Source organism: Sinohyriopsis cumingii, chromosome 17, assembly GCF_028554795.1.
Source record: "Sinohyriopsis cumingii isolate HCF-2022 chromosome 17, ASM2855479v2, whole genome shotgun sequence".
Taxonomy (NCBI): domain Eukaryota; kingdom Metazoa; phylum Mollusca; class Bivalvia; order Unionida; family Unionidae; genus Sinohyriopsis; species Sinohyriopsis cumingii.
Window position 1 is genome coordinate 65891550 of NC_142977.1, and position 16461 is coordinate 65908010.

At 38.2% G+C, this 16461-nt stretch overlaps 1 protein-coding gene across 2 annotated transcripts in view; it reads left to right on the top strand.

Moving 5' to 3' along the window:
- Positions 1 to 11719: 11719 nt before the first annotated feature.
- Positions 11720 to 16461, top strand: part of LOC149779140 (TNF receptor-associated factor 2-like) — a 56039-nt gene continuing 51297 nt past the window's right edge. Inside the window, exon 1 of one of the 2 annotated variants that reach the window (XM_089939699.1) lies at positions 11720 to 11906. In XM_089939699.1, coding sequence (XP_089795825.1) covers positions 11866 to 11906 — 41 coding nt within the window. In that variant the 5' untranslated portion in view covers positions 11720 to 11865. The remainder of the gene's footprint in view (positions 11907 to 16461) is intronic. The other variant, XM_089939698.1, reaches the window with a different exon arrangement.

The window sequence follows — 16461 nt, forward strand, 5'->3', positions numbered from 1 at the left end:
TGAGCCGTAAATACATGATATGCCTAACAGATGAGCCGTAAATACATGATATGCCTAACAGATGAGCCGTAAATACATGATATGCCCAACAGATGAGCCGTAAATACATGATATGCCTAACAGATGAGCCGTAAATACATGATATGCCTAACAGATGAGCCGTAAATACATGATATGCCCAACAGATGAGCCGTAAATACATGATATGCCTAACAGATGAGCCGTAAATACATCATACGCCTAACAGATGAGCCGTAAATACATGATATGCCTAACAGATGAGCCGTAAATACATGATATGCCTGACAGATGAGCCGTAATTAAATAATATTAATGAGCATGACCACATCACTCTAGACAAGGTCATGATCAAGACACGTGACAGGGAGAGTCTGCTTGTGAACGATTTGAAACAAGAAGTCAACATTAAATAGCGTTTGACCCAACTGGGAGAAAGGATTAATAATTTCTCAGGCTTGGAGACCTTACATATAGCACGCCAATTCCAAAATACTGCTGAAAGATCAACCAAAAGGAACAAATAGTAGGAAATCTAGCTTTTCGTACCGACAGTGACACGAAAGAGCAACATATATGGAGTGGTGAAATGCAGATGAGAGTTCGACAGCTAGAAGTAAAAACGGACACATTGAGGGGAATTGTTACAGCATTTCATTGCCACATTGAGCAGTGCATCACTACACTGAAGACGACTGATCGACAGAGAAAGGAGGACAATAAAATGATTGAATCAATGAGCAAAAGATTCGACCTTCAAAAAGAACACTGGCTCTGAATGATATGACGCTCACGGTTCTAGATGCAAGGATACAATTCTTTGAGTGTGCTAGCTATGATGGAATACTTCTATCAAGAATCAATATTTTTAGCAAGCACAGCCTGGAGGCCCAGCGAGGGAAAATTTTGAGCATTTACTCTCCTGCTTTCTACACCAGCCGAATTGGTTACAAGATGTGTATACGAATGTATCCCAATGGGGATGGGAAAGGGATCTCATCTATCCCTTTTCGTTGTCATCACGAGAGGACCCTATGATGCCCTGTTGAACTGGCCGTTCTTGTACCTTTCATGCTGATTGACCCGAACGATCGAGAGCATGCTATTGACTAATTACGACCAGACCCTGAAAGCTCTTCTTTTAAATGAACATAGCAAGTGGATGCCCATTATTCATTCCACACAACAGTTTGGATTACCCAAGTTATAGCTATATCTAGGAAGCCACAATGTACATGAAAACTGTGGTAAACACAGCCAATCTACCCCTCCTGAATGACAGCAAAAAAATCCTGCAGACGTATCAAGTACAAAAAAAGCTATCTGGCTAAAACGGAATTCCGGTTTCTTCTTCAGCTGGTTCTGTTTGTGGTTCTAGAGAGTGCTGCCGGGAACGCTTTTACCCGACTTACCTCCCCACCCCCACCCCGCTTCAGATCTAGTTTGTATACCTGACTTTCTCCTTTCTTCTCCTACTTTTTCAAGTTGACGCTCCATTCCTACAGTTTTTTCTTCATTTGCAATATATTTCTCTACTGCTCGGCTAAAGATTTTCAATTTTCTTTAATCATCGTTAGATTTGATTTGCTGAATATTAAAACCAGCGCGAAATACATCATTAACCCAATCGGCGGCTTTTAGAGTGCTAACATATTCGGGTTTTACATATTGTTGCAATGCAACGAAAAAAGACGAGATATACTTAAATGGATAATTGTAATCTTGTAAAAAAAAAAAAATAACCCAGGTGCAACTTGCTTGGGCCTTCCCGACTCCCACCCCACCCCACCCCCAAGGTGTTAATTCTAAAGAACATGGGGTTCACTTTGAGATGTGTGCTTGATTACAAATTAACAAACCAAATACCCTCTTTCGCACTTAGCAATCTAACAATGGCAATGGGAAAAGAAAAATCGAGAAAATATCCTCTGAATCTCTAAAAGTTCGCACTTAGCGATCCAACAATTGCAGTGGAAAAAGAAGAATATAACAATAAACTAAGATTTAAGAGATATCCACAGTCATTCAACCTGGACACGGGAACTTCCTTTTGCTATTTGTTTTAGGTCAAATAAATTTGTCGGCCGCCATATTTTTTGGTGCCCCCCCCCCCCCCCCAAGCCTCCAAGCCTCTGATTAACCTTTGGCTCGTTTAATGAGTCAGCACTACTTGGCTAAAACAGCATTTTTTTAGCCCCCACTTTGCAAAACGGGGCCTTGATGAGGCTCGCCCAAAAAATCGGCCGCCATTTTTTCGGTCTGCCCTCCCCCGCCCTTTAGTGCTGTTAATTTTGAACACCCACAAGTAAGAAAAGTCACGTAATGTTTGCATTTAATTGACCTAACAACAATGTGATACCTATACATGAGCACGTTAACTGCTTTATCAGGAACCCTGAGTGTCATAGTGGTCTAGAGCGCTCGCCGTTCCGGATCATTGCCATTTCACCTCTGTCTGCGTGGGATCGAGTCTCGAGCTCGTCTAACGTACGTACATGAGAAAGCTTGCCAATAACTTATCGTGGGTCGGTGGTTCTTCCCGGAGTTTTGCAGGTTTCTTCTTACACCAGCATACTGAAAACGGTGTTAAACCATACAATAACAACCACTTTCCTATTGTTAGCACTCTTTGTTACATATCAGATCTTGTCCTGAAAATGGTGTTAAACCATACAACAACAACCACTTTCCTATTGTTAGCACTCTTTGTTACATATAAGATCCACCCAGCATGCTTCTGGATCTATATAAAACAACTGTTATGTCATGACGCGTTTCTTTTCAAAATATGCACACGTAACCAATATTACTGTGTATATATTAAAAATGTGGCGAAACAGGGCAAGAAACAGAAGCTGAAGCGATTTGAATTTGTATGGTAAATCAACTGCCAACAGAACAAGCAATTTAATTTTTTGTTTTGTTTTAAAAATTTCATCCAATGTTTTAAATTTAAAAGATTCTCATTTAGTTTTGAATCAACCTCATAAACACAGAGTTGTAATTGAGGCTACTCATCCTTAACATCAGAGACCACTATGGTAAATAATAATGTACATTTACAGTAGTCGTATCGAATTAGTATTGAATATTTTTCAATTTATGTCATTTTCTGGTAAAGTTTTAGCATCTAAAATTAAATTGTTTGTTTATTTGGCAGCTGATTAAATATTTTTTGCTATTTATAATTACAATATATAGTTTCTGCTGTGCTCATTTGAAGTCATATGGCCAAAATATAGGTTTTCGGTTTTTTTATATATACTATTTTTAATGATCTGATACTTACCTGTCACTATTGCATTGGTCACTTTGTGGGACACAAAGTCCCATGACCAAGCTACATAATTCCTTCCTCTGGTTAATATAGAAAGTTATAGAAGTGAGAAAAGAACCAGGTTCCAGTCTGATTCCAGTGTCACAGCCCACATCCCGCTTACTCTCTTTACTTGAGCCCGGAAGTTAAGGCATCAGAGCCGGGTGGGAGCAGTGAGTCTTTGCAATGGAAAATGAAAAAGGAGTGTTTGTAATTATCCTCACCCATCAGATCTGATTTTTTTGTCTATCTGCACCCTCAGAGACTGTTTGTGAGCCAGCCAACCACGCCCAGCTAAGCTGGGCTCAAATCAGCCCATTATTACTGGTACCCATGTGGCTGTGTTTTATAATTATAACTAACAATGCATGCATGCCTTACCTTATAGTGGTGAGCCATTTGGTCCTATGGTCAAGGTGTTGCTTCTTGAATAACAGTGTTGGTCTTACACAAACGAGTTGGTCATTATAATGAGAAGAATACAACCACACTGAGACAGAACCCAATATATACACATAATGTTCTAGTTTTAAGCACATTTGCATGCTGGAAGTGATGTACTGGAACATGGAGTGATCACAGGGTATGTGAATTGTGGTGGTAATCGTGTGGCAAGAGACCTTATGAACAGAAAACAGAGAAGACATTTTTATAATGTCATTTGTGACCTGCAAGTGAAACAAAGTTTATGGAATTGGGATAATATATATATCAAATTTAGCATAAGCACATCAAAACAAAATACTTATAGAGGATGATATGCATAACACTTGGCGTTTTTTTTAGCACTTAATTCACTATCATGTTTTCGAGCTGCACTTTGAGGGCAGATACCCCAGGGTGAATATGATGCGATATGTGACCAGAGCTCTGCGGCCAGCCCCACGACCATTTCAGGTTCCTACATGCAGGGTTGTTCCTCCTGTTTCAATCCAACAGTGTAAGATTCAGCCTTTTATTCCAGGACCATGAACAGTTCTTTCTCCACGGTGTAATTCTGAACCCTACCTGACGTAATAATGGATATGAACGACTATCGATCCATTGTGTCAGAAAAGGCATGCTAGGCCATTTAATGTAAGATAGAGGACTGAATGGTCTAAATTTTAGTCTTGTCCTAATGACACTGTTGCCAGGCAAGCAAAACATCTATGATGAAGACGCTGAGGTGGACACATTACAATTGACTTCATACTTTCACAGCAATCAAGCCACTGTCCTGTGCATTGGTGAAATCCAGCAGCTCTTTGCCCAAGCTATCGTCGCAATTTATGTCGCATTAAAGAATATATGTGTGAGGGGTCTGGATGGGTGTTTGTCTGCTGCCAAGTACTTGACTTAGGCATGTTGTAGTAAATGCCGTTTTCGGGTCAGAACTATATTCCAACACGAAAGTGCTTATCACCACGTTTGTCATCAATGTGAGGAGTTTAGTTGGCTGCCATCAGCTCAATACTTAGTAGGCAACAATGTTTATTGGGTAGCCAAGTACCGCCTGCTCATTTTAGTGATGTTGATTTTACAGGCATTGAACTGCCAGTCAAGGTTAGTGTCATTGATAAGTTTGAACACCACAATGACACTGTCACAGTGTGTTTGGTTGAGAAAATAGCCTATACCTGCTAAACATCAGTTAGAAAATAATGTTGAATTATTGATAATTACGGATGATTAATGAAACCTCTATCTCTGGATAAAAAACTTGAGCCAGATGGTGCCCAATAACAACAAGCACAGCGATAACAACGCTTTCAAATCTTCAGCCAGGCTGACCAATTGCAATTCCATACTAATGACTGCCACAGCATAAGCGAAAAACCACAGCATGTGACTGTGCCAGAGCCAGACTAAATCATCTTAGCCTTTCATAACCACCACCGCCAGGTGCGTGTTCCATATATCATCTTTGAAAATTTCGAGGGTGCTAGTGGAAGGTCTTGCCATTAAACAAGATAAGGGCAACATATTGAAAATCGCTTACCAGGTCAAATGTTGCTTCTGCTACATGGTTGTCCTTTCTGGCGGAGTATATATGGAGACAGTGCTCCAATGGAGCTAGAATGCCATAGCGACCTTCATCCTGTATCTGGAGGTAAAGCTAAACGAGATCCACAAATTCTTTCGAATACAACAGAAATGATCATTGACTGGGACGACTGGAGGACCTTCCAGAAAGTGAATGACTGCCACATCTGTGATGGAGAGCTAGTTGTGGACAGAGTGAGTAACCACTGCCATATTACTGGCAAGTACTGCTGCCCATCAAGCATGTAACATTCAGCTGCAAATCTTCCCATCAAAAAATGAAGTCGCCAGTTGTGCTGCATAACTGGTGCGGCTATGACCATCACCTTATACTGGAAGTCAACGGAGCAGCCTCGATGGAGAAAATCAACCCAATTCCAAACAACATGGAAAGGCTCATGGCGTTCTCACTGGGGAAGTTGCAGTTTATTCACAGCCTCCAGCTTATGAACATCAGCTTTCATAAGCTGGCCACCATTTTGCTAAGGAGGCGTTTGTGCCACATCACAGAACACAGAGAGTGACATTAACCTTCTGCTTTAGGGCAGATACTGATGTTAATACTAGAGAAACTGGGTGAGGTTTGTGAAAACGCAGATTCTACCGATAGAGGTCTTATACAGCCAGTGTAGCCACACTAACGTATCCGGAAAAGACAATAAACATGTGCAGAGCGTGTGGAAGACATACGGCTACCATAACCTAAGCAAAACTATCGTTTCAATCACAAGACTGACGCTTCTGCTAGCGGATTTGATTATTGTATTAGAGAACACTCATATGACTTTCAATCTATGGAATTTCTTAAGTTTTAAGTTCGTACATGTTAATTATGACCAAATTCGACAACTGATAATAAGAAAATAAAAAGCACACTAAAACCAGGTTAATAGTGAAATTAATTATATCAATTCTTGTTAAATACAAAAAGAATCGCTAAGCAGTAATTTACTTATTTACTTATCCTGAATAAAGATAAGTTTATTCCTAAATCTTGTCAGTAGACGAATGCCAATATGAAGATCATTGCATATGTTATGAAAGGGATTACATAACCTTTTGAGAAATGAAAGGTCTTTCGTCCCCATCAATATTCTGGCTATAACATGTTTTGTCTTTCATCCATGGTTCGAGAGAGTGAGAGAGTTCATGCTCCTAGAAAGGGGTGTCACTCCCAAGGGTGTTGATCTACATCGGGGATGGCTGAACGAGAGGTACGGAATCGACTACAAGAAAGACAAACCGTAAGTTCTGGCGAAACGTTATTGAAATTATTTGATATAATGAATTACATAATGAAATACATATAAAATTACAATATTCCTTCAAGCTTACCGACTTCATACAATTCCAGAATTTCTGTCTGTTAGAATATAATGTAAATAATTGAATTCGAAGAAATTAACGATATCTAAAGTTTGTAAAGTTCAATGTTTCTGATCACTATCGCAATCATTTTGTACAAGCAAAGAATAATAAAAGAGTATTTACAAAATACAAAAATGCTGAAACGCGTCGATCTCAGATTGAACGGTTACCCCTTAAACATAACATTAACATTTTAAAATATTAAAAATCCCTATGCCCTTACGAATGCAATCTTACAAACACAAACAGTTTCTTACCCGCAAGAAAGATGAACCGTGAGTTCTGACAAACGAACTAATTTTTTAAAAATTGCTTTTAATAAAATTTACTAAAAAATTAAATCCAGACACTATTTTTACTCCCTAATTATCAGTACCTGTTTCCCAGTTAGCGATAACGTCGACCGAAAGTTGTCATGCTCTCTCTCTCTCTCTCATTTGTGCATATAATAAACACGTTTTATTACAATGAAAGATGCATTTTGTTTAAAAAGTAATACACATTTCATAAACATATCACAGCTTTGTGCTGTTGCATTAGGTTTGTTTACTATGCGCAACTTTGAGAGATTAATGGGGAAAAAAAAGTTCTTTATGGTTTGCTGTATGTACTGCTAGAAACCAATTTTACGCGAAAACATCACAACTTAATCTCTTCGAATTTTGTAGTCGATATTACAAAACCCAAATTTGTTTTTCCACAGACAACAAATGAAAAACATTTTCATTCAGAAGTTAATGTGTCTTTTGAAGCATCTGAGCTAAAAAGAAGCACCGAAGCTCGACATCTTCCTGACTGGTTATTATTAACAAGCATAGCGGCAGACTTCAAAGTGAAAATGCTACTCCTCGGCTGGCACTTGATGATAGATTCACAAAAAAGTGACTAATACAATAGCCTTTTTTGAAAAATCAATTCCTTTATGGCATCAAACACCACTGATAGAGAGCAGCCTTCAATAAACACCACTGATAGAGAGCAGCCTTCAATAAACACCATTGATAGAGAGCAGCCTTCAATAAACACCACTGATAGAGAGCAGCCTTCAATAAACACCATTGACAGAGAGCAGCCTTCAATACCTTTATGGCATAAAACACCATTGACAGAGAACAGTCTTCAATACCTTTATGGCATAAAACACCATTGACAGAGAACAGCCTTCAATACCTTTATGGCATAAAACACCATTGACAGAGAACAGCCTTCAATACCTTTATGGCATAAAACACCATTGACAGAGAGCAGCCTTCAATACCTTTATGGCATAAAACACCATTGACAGAGAACAGCCTTCAATACCTTTATGGCATAAAACACCATTGACAGAGAACAGCCTTCAATAATATGTAGATGCTTTCAGCGCCTTGAAAAATTAGCATACTCTCAAACAATCAGTCACTTTCTACGCATACAGATATTTGTATACGGCTTTCAATGATTTCTTTAAAGAGGTTTTGGAATAGTATGGACATTAAACGGAAATAATGTCCACCGGATTGAGTGGTCAGTCCGAATGCGCTATCCATATAATGTATGTGAGAAGGAAAACATCCCTCTGATTTTGTACTTAGACGTGAAAGGAATTTTTAAAAAAAGACAACGTGAATGGGCATGTCCAAAAAAAAAATATAAAAAATAAATAAATAAAACAATTCTTCACAAAAACCCAAAACAAAGAAAAGGAAAAGAAACAAGTTAACACCATTCTTTTTTCTTCCAAGATGACAACTTTGTGGATTAAGATTCGATTTCCAATGATCATCTAGTACATTGTCGATTTGATGCACACTGCTAAGGAAAATAAATAGGCACAATGTTCACAAAACCGCTTTTCAGTTTTGTAATCGATTGAAGGGAAATCAGGCAGAAAAAAAATTAGTATGTATTCTTTGGGGGAATATGTGACTGCGTTGATGGAGAAAATACTTATAATATTGTCCACATTCAATGGAAATTCATCCTTGTAGTCTCACATTATTGGTTCGAGTCAATACAGCATTTCTTCTCGTAATGTCGAAGGTAATCCACAAGAATCAAAATATTCCACACTGTGGTCGTTGGGAACGTGGAGTCTACGCAATGGGTTCCTGGGCAATGACTGTCGTCCATGTTTAATTTGTAAATTTTTTTTATATATATTGCATTATACACTACTGATAATGTAACATTGTATGTTGGACTTGATCTTGTCCAAATTCAAGTTAATTTTCTACCTGACATGAATCATTGATTTTGATTTAATAAACAACATGTTTATCTCAATCTGAGTCTACAACTTCGGAAATTCCTCATGAAATACCAGGTCTACCTGATGATTACTACATTTCATATCATAATTTTAGTAATAAACTTCTAATTATAAATAAGATTTTATTTTGTTAACATTATGAACCTTCCAGAAGAAAACTTTCCATTAGGTAATAGTATTTTTTTAATAGAAATACTAATTGTTACTTGAGGTCAAGAAGAGGACTATATAACCTTGTTCTTCTACAATTATTCATTCATGCTCTAAGATCTAGCAGAATCAGTTTATATTATTGTTGTGTCCAGAAATTCATTTGGGCTGGAATTCATTTCTACAGATTATTTAATTCAAGCGAATCTCCTCTGGAAACACAAAGTGTTCTTCAAAAATAACATTCTTGAAATAGGGTCTTGAATTTATACTGAAATTTCAAATAATGATATAGTCTTGGATTGTGTTATTGTGATTCAACAAAAGACTGTTGGCACATAGTTACAGCACCAGCCACTACAGGCACATCAACACTTGCAGTTGGATTTAATTTGGATTTCAACTAAAGTTTATTAAGAACTTTAATAATTAGGACTTGTCTGTAATTCTAGGATTATTTGCGATTTAATTCGCAATATCGTAAGTTTTTGTTGTTGTTGTTGTACATTTTCAATTTGTATCCAAGGGAAATCAATTATTTGTTCAATTTTAAAGATTTGTTGCTTCTCACTGTTTTCTATTTGTTGCTCTAAGACCACATAATCGTAATGAACTAATATTAAATCATCAAAGTTATGAATTATCCATACACAACCAATGGTATACTATGGTATTTACTATATAACTCTTGTGCTTTTCGTTATTTTCATTGCGTTCCGGTATTTCAGTTCGCTTCCGCGTTCTATGCATTCGATATTTTGTGTGCATTAGATACAGTGCCCGTTGCCATTTTTTGTGTCGGGGGTGGTGGTCAAGGTTGGCAAATGCTCTGACATTGTCTCCATCCGCCGTCATATTGTTCAATGAGAACGAAAGTCATTCAGTTGAAGAAAATACAATCACACCAACATTCATTCAGTTTCTTATCTTAAAATTTTCCCCCTCATCACGACGTATTGCAACAATCCATTTTCTACGAAGCTCCATCTTCTTCACTGATAGAATATAGTGGAAACTTAAATCTATGTGAATTTTAGCATTGCCATTGCACAACGGAACACAACAATATTCGTCACGATTTTTCCCTTGCCAGTATCAATTGTAGCAGCCATGGTTGCGATGTAAAATTAAGTTGGTGCCTAGCTTAGCCTCGTTTTGGATTCGTTGACCCAGGGTCACATGAATACTTTCTGAGAATGGTCTATAGTTCTCAATGGCAACGATTTGCATAGCCTATTATCCTAGTTTCCCATGATGCTTGATGCCAGGGTACCAGGCATAGAATTGCATCCTTTGTTTCCATCCCGGTAACCTTGGTCGTAGTGCTTAAACCGACGGCCCAGGGTACCCTGATGCCGACGTTTCTTTCTCGACTTTACGGAAAAAGCAGATGTAGTATTCCCTCATGGTACCAGTCTACATAGGTATAGAGAAGGTCTCACTGGACAGTTTATCTGGTGAATTTTCATCCGACAATGACCTAATGCAGAAAAATGAGAATAATTTTACACTGAAGATACAAATAAAAACAAACTAATGATTTTTGTAGAAAGCATGTATGTGATATTTTGACTGCGGCAATCAGGTCAATTCCTTATACAACTGGTGTCTTTTATACTGAACCCACAGGGGCTCGTTACAAAGAAAATCAAGGGATGGGGGTTCTAACCTGTAATAATGTGTTATATTATTACAGGTTAGAACCCCCATCCCTTGATTTTCTTTGTAACGAGCCCCTGTGACTGAACCAACACTGCCACGAACCCTTCAATATAACATTCATTTTTGACAGCCAAGAGCTATTTTGAGTATTTTCCTGTGACAAGGCAGCTAAAAGAATCAGTATGTGCCTTATACATAATAAGGTTTACTAGTACTATAACAAATTAGCATACTTGTCATCACCCCCTCAGCCATCTCGATATTTAGATATTTGCCTCTGTAGCAGACATACGTAAATATGTAAGTCAAGTCAGCTGTTCATTTGCAGCCAAAGTTACGCATTTGATCTCCAGTGCTAGTTTGTGACACAGGTGCTCGACGCGAGCTTGATGTTAAGAAAAAAAAAAAAAAAAAACAATCATCTAAAGGAAAAAAATATACAGAGTGACAAAAATACCTTAGATTACCCCCATGACCCGTTCTGACAAAGGACCCTCTCTATCATAATATATATTATTATAGAGAGGGTCCTATGTCAAAACGGGTCATGGGACTAATCTAAGGTATTTTTGTCACTATATTATGATAGAGAGGGTCCTATGTCAGAACGGGTCATGGGGGTAATCTAAAGTATTTTTGTCACTCTGTATGATTTTTTCCTTTAGATTATTATTTTTTTCTTAACATCAAGCTCGCGTCGAGCACCTGCGGTTTATGACAGGGAGTCACCAAACAAGCCAACCCATTTTCAAGCCTAACTCAAAGTAAATCTCAACACATTACAGATTTAGCTTCTGTGTGAATTTATAAATGCTAGGCTTATAATGCTAGGCTTATAATAATTAACTTCATGCCTTCTACCGTTTGAGGTGTCAAAATACGAAACTATTCAGTGGGATCGAAACGAGCAAGTATTGCGGAGTGCAGCTCACAAAACATACGAAACAGGGAACCAGACGATGTTATTAGATGTTGTAGGAGTGGTCAAGTATTTCGTACGAAACGTCAATATAATATTCACCGGCAAATACGGTCACAGTTGAAAACAAGCAAGATATGGAAGTTGTCATTCTGCATGGACGAATTTTTATTTGCCAGTGACTGTCGTAATTTATAGTACGTACGTTTGCAGATCATTTTATACACTTTTCTTTAATAATTTTAAAATGTGCTCTTTTCTCACGCTTCATGAAATATGAATTCACGGGAACTAAAAGCCAAGGCAAAAATGGAACACAGGGGCTCGTATAGTTGCTTACAATTTAACTAAGCCTATCAGTCATTGTGAGGTGGAAAGCCTAGGCCTACAAATCTGAGATGGTGTTTTGAATATGTATTTTATTTCTTCTTCAGTTATATCTGCCAAATCAGCGAATTGGTTGCAGCCTTGCCATATATTTGCACAATTTTATTATAGATATTTTGTTACTGGTTTAATATAGGGGTTGATCGGACCATGGCTGATTTAGACTGAGGTATTAGTTTCCTCTGATCCTTCCCACCTCATTTTTGATATTTGGTAAACACTCCAACATAAATTTCGAAATGTCAAATATAGGGTAGGAAGGGTCAGAGGAAACTCGAATTAGTGAAATGTTAAATTTCGTCTTTTGACATTTGCAGTTGTTTAAGATATGGTTTTTCTCAATATTTATCTGTTAAGTAGTCCGAGTTTCCTCTGACCCTTGTCACCCCATTTTCAACTTTCACTATGACTGTCCCGGAAACTCAAATACATAAAAACTCCTAGATTCCATTAATATTTTCAACCTCAAACAGTCAGTTAACCAACCCACCCATAAACATGGTCACATTTTAGACTGGATTTTTCACAGACCTGATGATAACATTCTACGGTCCTCCCTGGTATCCCATGACCTTGCATCAGATCACCTCTGCATTTTATGCCATCTTGACGTATCAGTCCCTAACCCTCCACCTTTATCTGCCACTAAGAGAAACCTCCGTATGATAAATAGAATCAAATTAATGCATGACATCCAAGCTAACCTTACAACTTGCTTACCTCCTACCGCAGAACAACTCAGTAACTGTCTGCACTCATTACTTGACAAACATGCCCCAGCTACCAAGTGCAGAGTGTCAATTAAAAAGTGTTCTCCATGGTATAGCAGTGTTAGGGACCAACTTCGCACTGCTACAAGAGACCGCCGTAAAACTGAGAGGCTCTGGCTTTCCACCAGACTCACTATTCATAAGCAAATCTATGAAGTCGCTAAGAAGAACGTCACAAATATAGTCCATGCAGTGAAATCAGCCCACTACACTACTAAGATCATGGAAAGTTCCAGCTGCAAAGAGCTTTTCGAGATTACTAACAAGCTAATGTCAAGGAACAAATCAATACCACTTCCAACTACCTTCTCTCCAGTCGACCTTCCGGACATGTTTGCAAATTGTTTCCATGACAAAGTACAAAGCATTAGAAATAAGCTTGACACCACAATTTCAATTGACTCATCGTCACCATACAGTTGGATACAGAATTTGAGCGACAACCATTAGCAGCATTTGAACCTGTCTCTATGGATTTCGTACATACAATCGTGTTGTAGAGTGCACCAAAGTCATGTGAACTTGATCCAATTCCAACATCACTGCTGCTTGAGTGCTTAGATCCAGTATTGCCTTCACTAACTGATGTTATTAATACCTCTCTCTCATCTGGGGAATTCCCATCATTTTTCAAAACTGCCATTGTAAAGCCTCTGCTGAAGAAACCAACACTAGACCATAACGATTTAAAGAACTACTGCCCAGTTTCTAATCCCCCATTCATATCAAAAATCTTAGAAAAGGTTGTTCTATCCCAGCTTGTATCTCATCTAAATTCAAACAGTCTTTTTAGCAATATACAATCTGCATATCGCCCTTGCCACAGTACTGAAACTACTCTTTTAAAAGTAGTTAATGACATTCTCTCTGCATTGGATAGTGGAAAGATTACAGTCCTCACCCTCCTTGATTTGTCTGCAGCATTTGACACAATAGACCATGATATATTTTGAAAGACATCACTGGTGGCAATCAGTGTAATGTATTATGGAACTTTACTTCACCGTCTCCAGCATGTATTTGGCATTCATGATACAGCCTTACAATGGTTCAAGTCCTACTTGGTCAACAGGACACAAATTGTATCTGCAGATGGAATACACTCCAACCCAGTTGATCTATGTTGTGGTGTTCCACAGGGGTCTGTTATTGGACCTGTTCTCTTCATTCTGTACACTCAGTCACTCTCAAGTGTCATAGATCATCATCCAGTGTCTCATCAATTGTACGCTGATGACACGCAAATATACAAAACTAGCCACCCAACTGAAGTTGATGCTACCATCCAAGTTGTAGAGAGGTGCATTTCTGATGTGAAATCATGGATGACTTGTAACAAGCTGCAGATGAATGATGATAAAACTGAGGCCATTCTGATCACAACACAAAGACTTTCTCATTCACATCCTTTACCTAAAACAATAAAAATCAGCAACGCCAACATTAAATTCACACAATCAGTATGAAACCTAGGTGTTACTCTGGACAGTAATCTCACATTGCATCAATATGTCATGAACATATGCAAGGCTGCATATCTTGAGCTGAGATGCATCAGCTCAATTCGCAAATATCTTTCAGTTGATGCCACTAAAACACTTGTGTGTTCATTAGTACTTTCAAGACTGGACTATTGTAACTCAATTCTGTCTGGTTCATCTCAATATCTACTCCAGAAACTTCAAAAAGTTCAAAACACAGCTGCTTGGATCATACTTAGAGTACCACGATCAGAGCACACCTCCACGCTGCTCTGTACCCTACACTGGCTATCCATTCGATCCAGAATCGAACACAAAATTTGTTCTCTGTGCTACATTTCACTGTCGGACTCTAGTCCAACATACCTATCTGACCTCACCCATGTGTACACACCAGCAAGATACTTATGCTCCTCTTCTGACAATCGTACACTCATTATTCCCACTATGAAAACAAAGTCATATGGACAGCGTTCTTTTGCATACAGGGCCCAGCAACGTGGAATGAATTGCCCTTAGAACTTAGACACAAAGACACAGTGATCACATTCAAGAGGGCTCTCAAAACTCACTTATTTCGACAGCAAGAGCAAACTTAAAGACCTAATAATGTTTCCTACCTGAAATATTCTCAGCATGTTTTTTATTTTTTAATGTTTTTCTGATTTCATGTTGTTTGTTTTTGTAATAATATTATTATGTTTCTTATCTTATAGGTGTTGTCTAAAGTTGTAAAGCGCTTAGAGCTTCTAAAGATTAGGCGCTATACAAAGTCCTCATTATTATTATTATTATTTTATATTTGGACATTTATGTTGTTGTGTAGGATAATGTGACTGGGTGGAACATGATGCTTGTAACACCCCAACATATGTCCAAATATAAAAAATGGGGTGACACGGGTCAGAGGAACCTCGGACTGTCTGGTAAGGTGAGCCCTGCAGTTCAAAACTAGATTTAAGGGCTATATGTAGGTATCAACATCCCCCCCACTATTTAACCAAACCAGGCCAGATCAGATATTTAGATGTGTATAGATTTTGGTGTCTCTCTTTTTATGCTGTCAATTGGTAATGGCAATTGGCTTCATAAGGTGGGTCAGTATGGTATAGCCAGATATTATGTATAGAACATTTCAGTCCCAGTCCTAAAACTAGTAGTCCCAATAACAGTAATTTCTTTCAGCCTCGTTGATGTTCTGTTTTCTTTATCAAAATAGATGAAGTGTGTCAGCTATTCTGATGAGAATCTTGCTCATGTGCAGTCATGTGCTTATAGCCAAAGTAATTATGTAACATTGACATAAGAAAAGTGCATGTGAATGCACAATAATCACTCAAAGACAAAAGTGTATATGTCTGTACATGGCCCAGATTTTATGATGAATAATATGAGAGTTTGTATTCCTCCAACAAACAAAACAAGTCTCAAAATTTTGGCACTTTTTTCTAAATATTGCATTAGCCTGCTGCCTTGGTGATATTGGCTGTGCCAGCTCCTCTTGATGTTTGTCAGATAAAACTTTGGTATAAGAGAATGATCTTGATGTGTTTGCTTTGTGCTCATGCATCCGCCTCAGATGCAAGAGGTCACGGGTTCAAATTCCCCCTAAGTCATACCATAGACTTATAAAAATGGTACTAACAGCTTCCTCTCTAGGTTCTCAGCATTAAGAGCTTAGTGTTAGGACTGGTCAAACTGGTGTCAGGATAATGTGACTGGGTGGGACATCATGCTACATGTCTGCGGCATGATGCCCCATTGCTAGACATTGCTATAAACTGCCACACTGCAGACATTATAGCAATATGTCTAAAACAGTTAAAGTTCCTTTAAAATCCAAATCACACACACGCTTCACCACATGAAGTTGTTATTTAACATGTGCAGGTCGTCTTGGATGATACTGTTTTTTTCAACTCTTTGGTACAAATTCAGCTGGATGGTCCCGTATTTGAAACATGTGCACTGGAGTGTTCACCAACACCACACATGAATGTTGATTTTATCTTGTCACTTAGAAAGTACACTTTATAATATATAAAATGCCTATTATTACATTTAATAACGTTACACAAACCTGTGCAGTGCTGATGTGGATCAGCATGAAATGT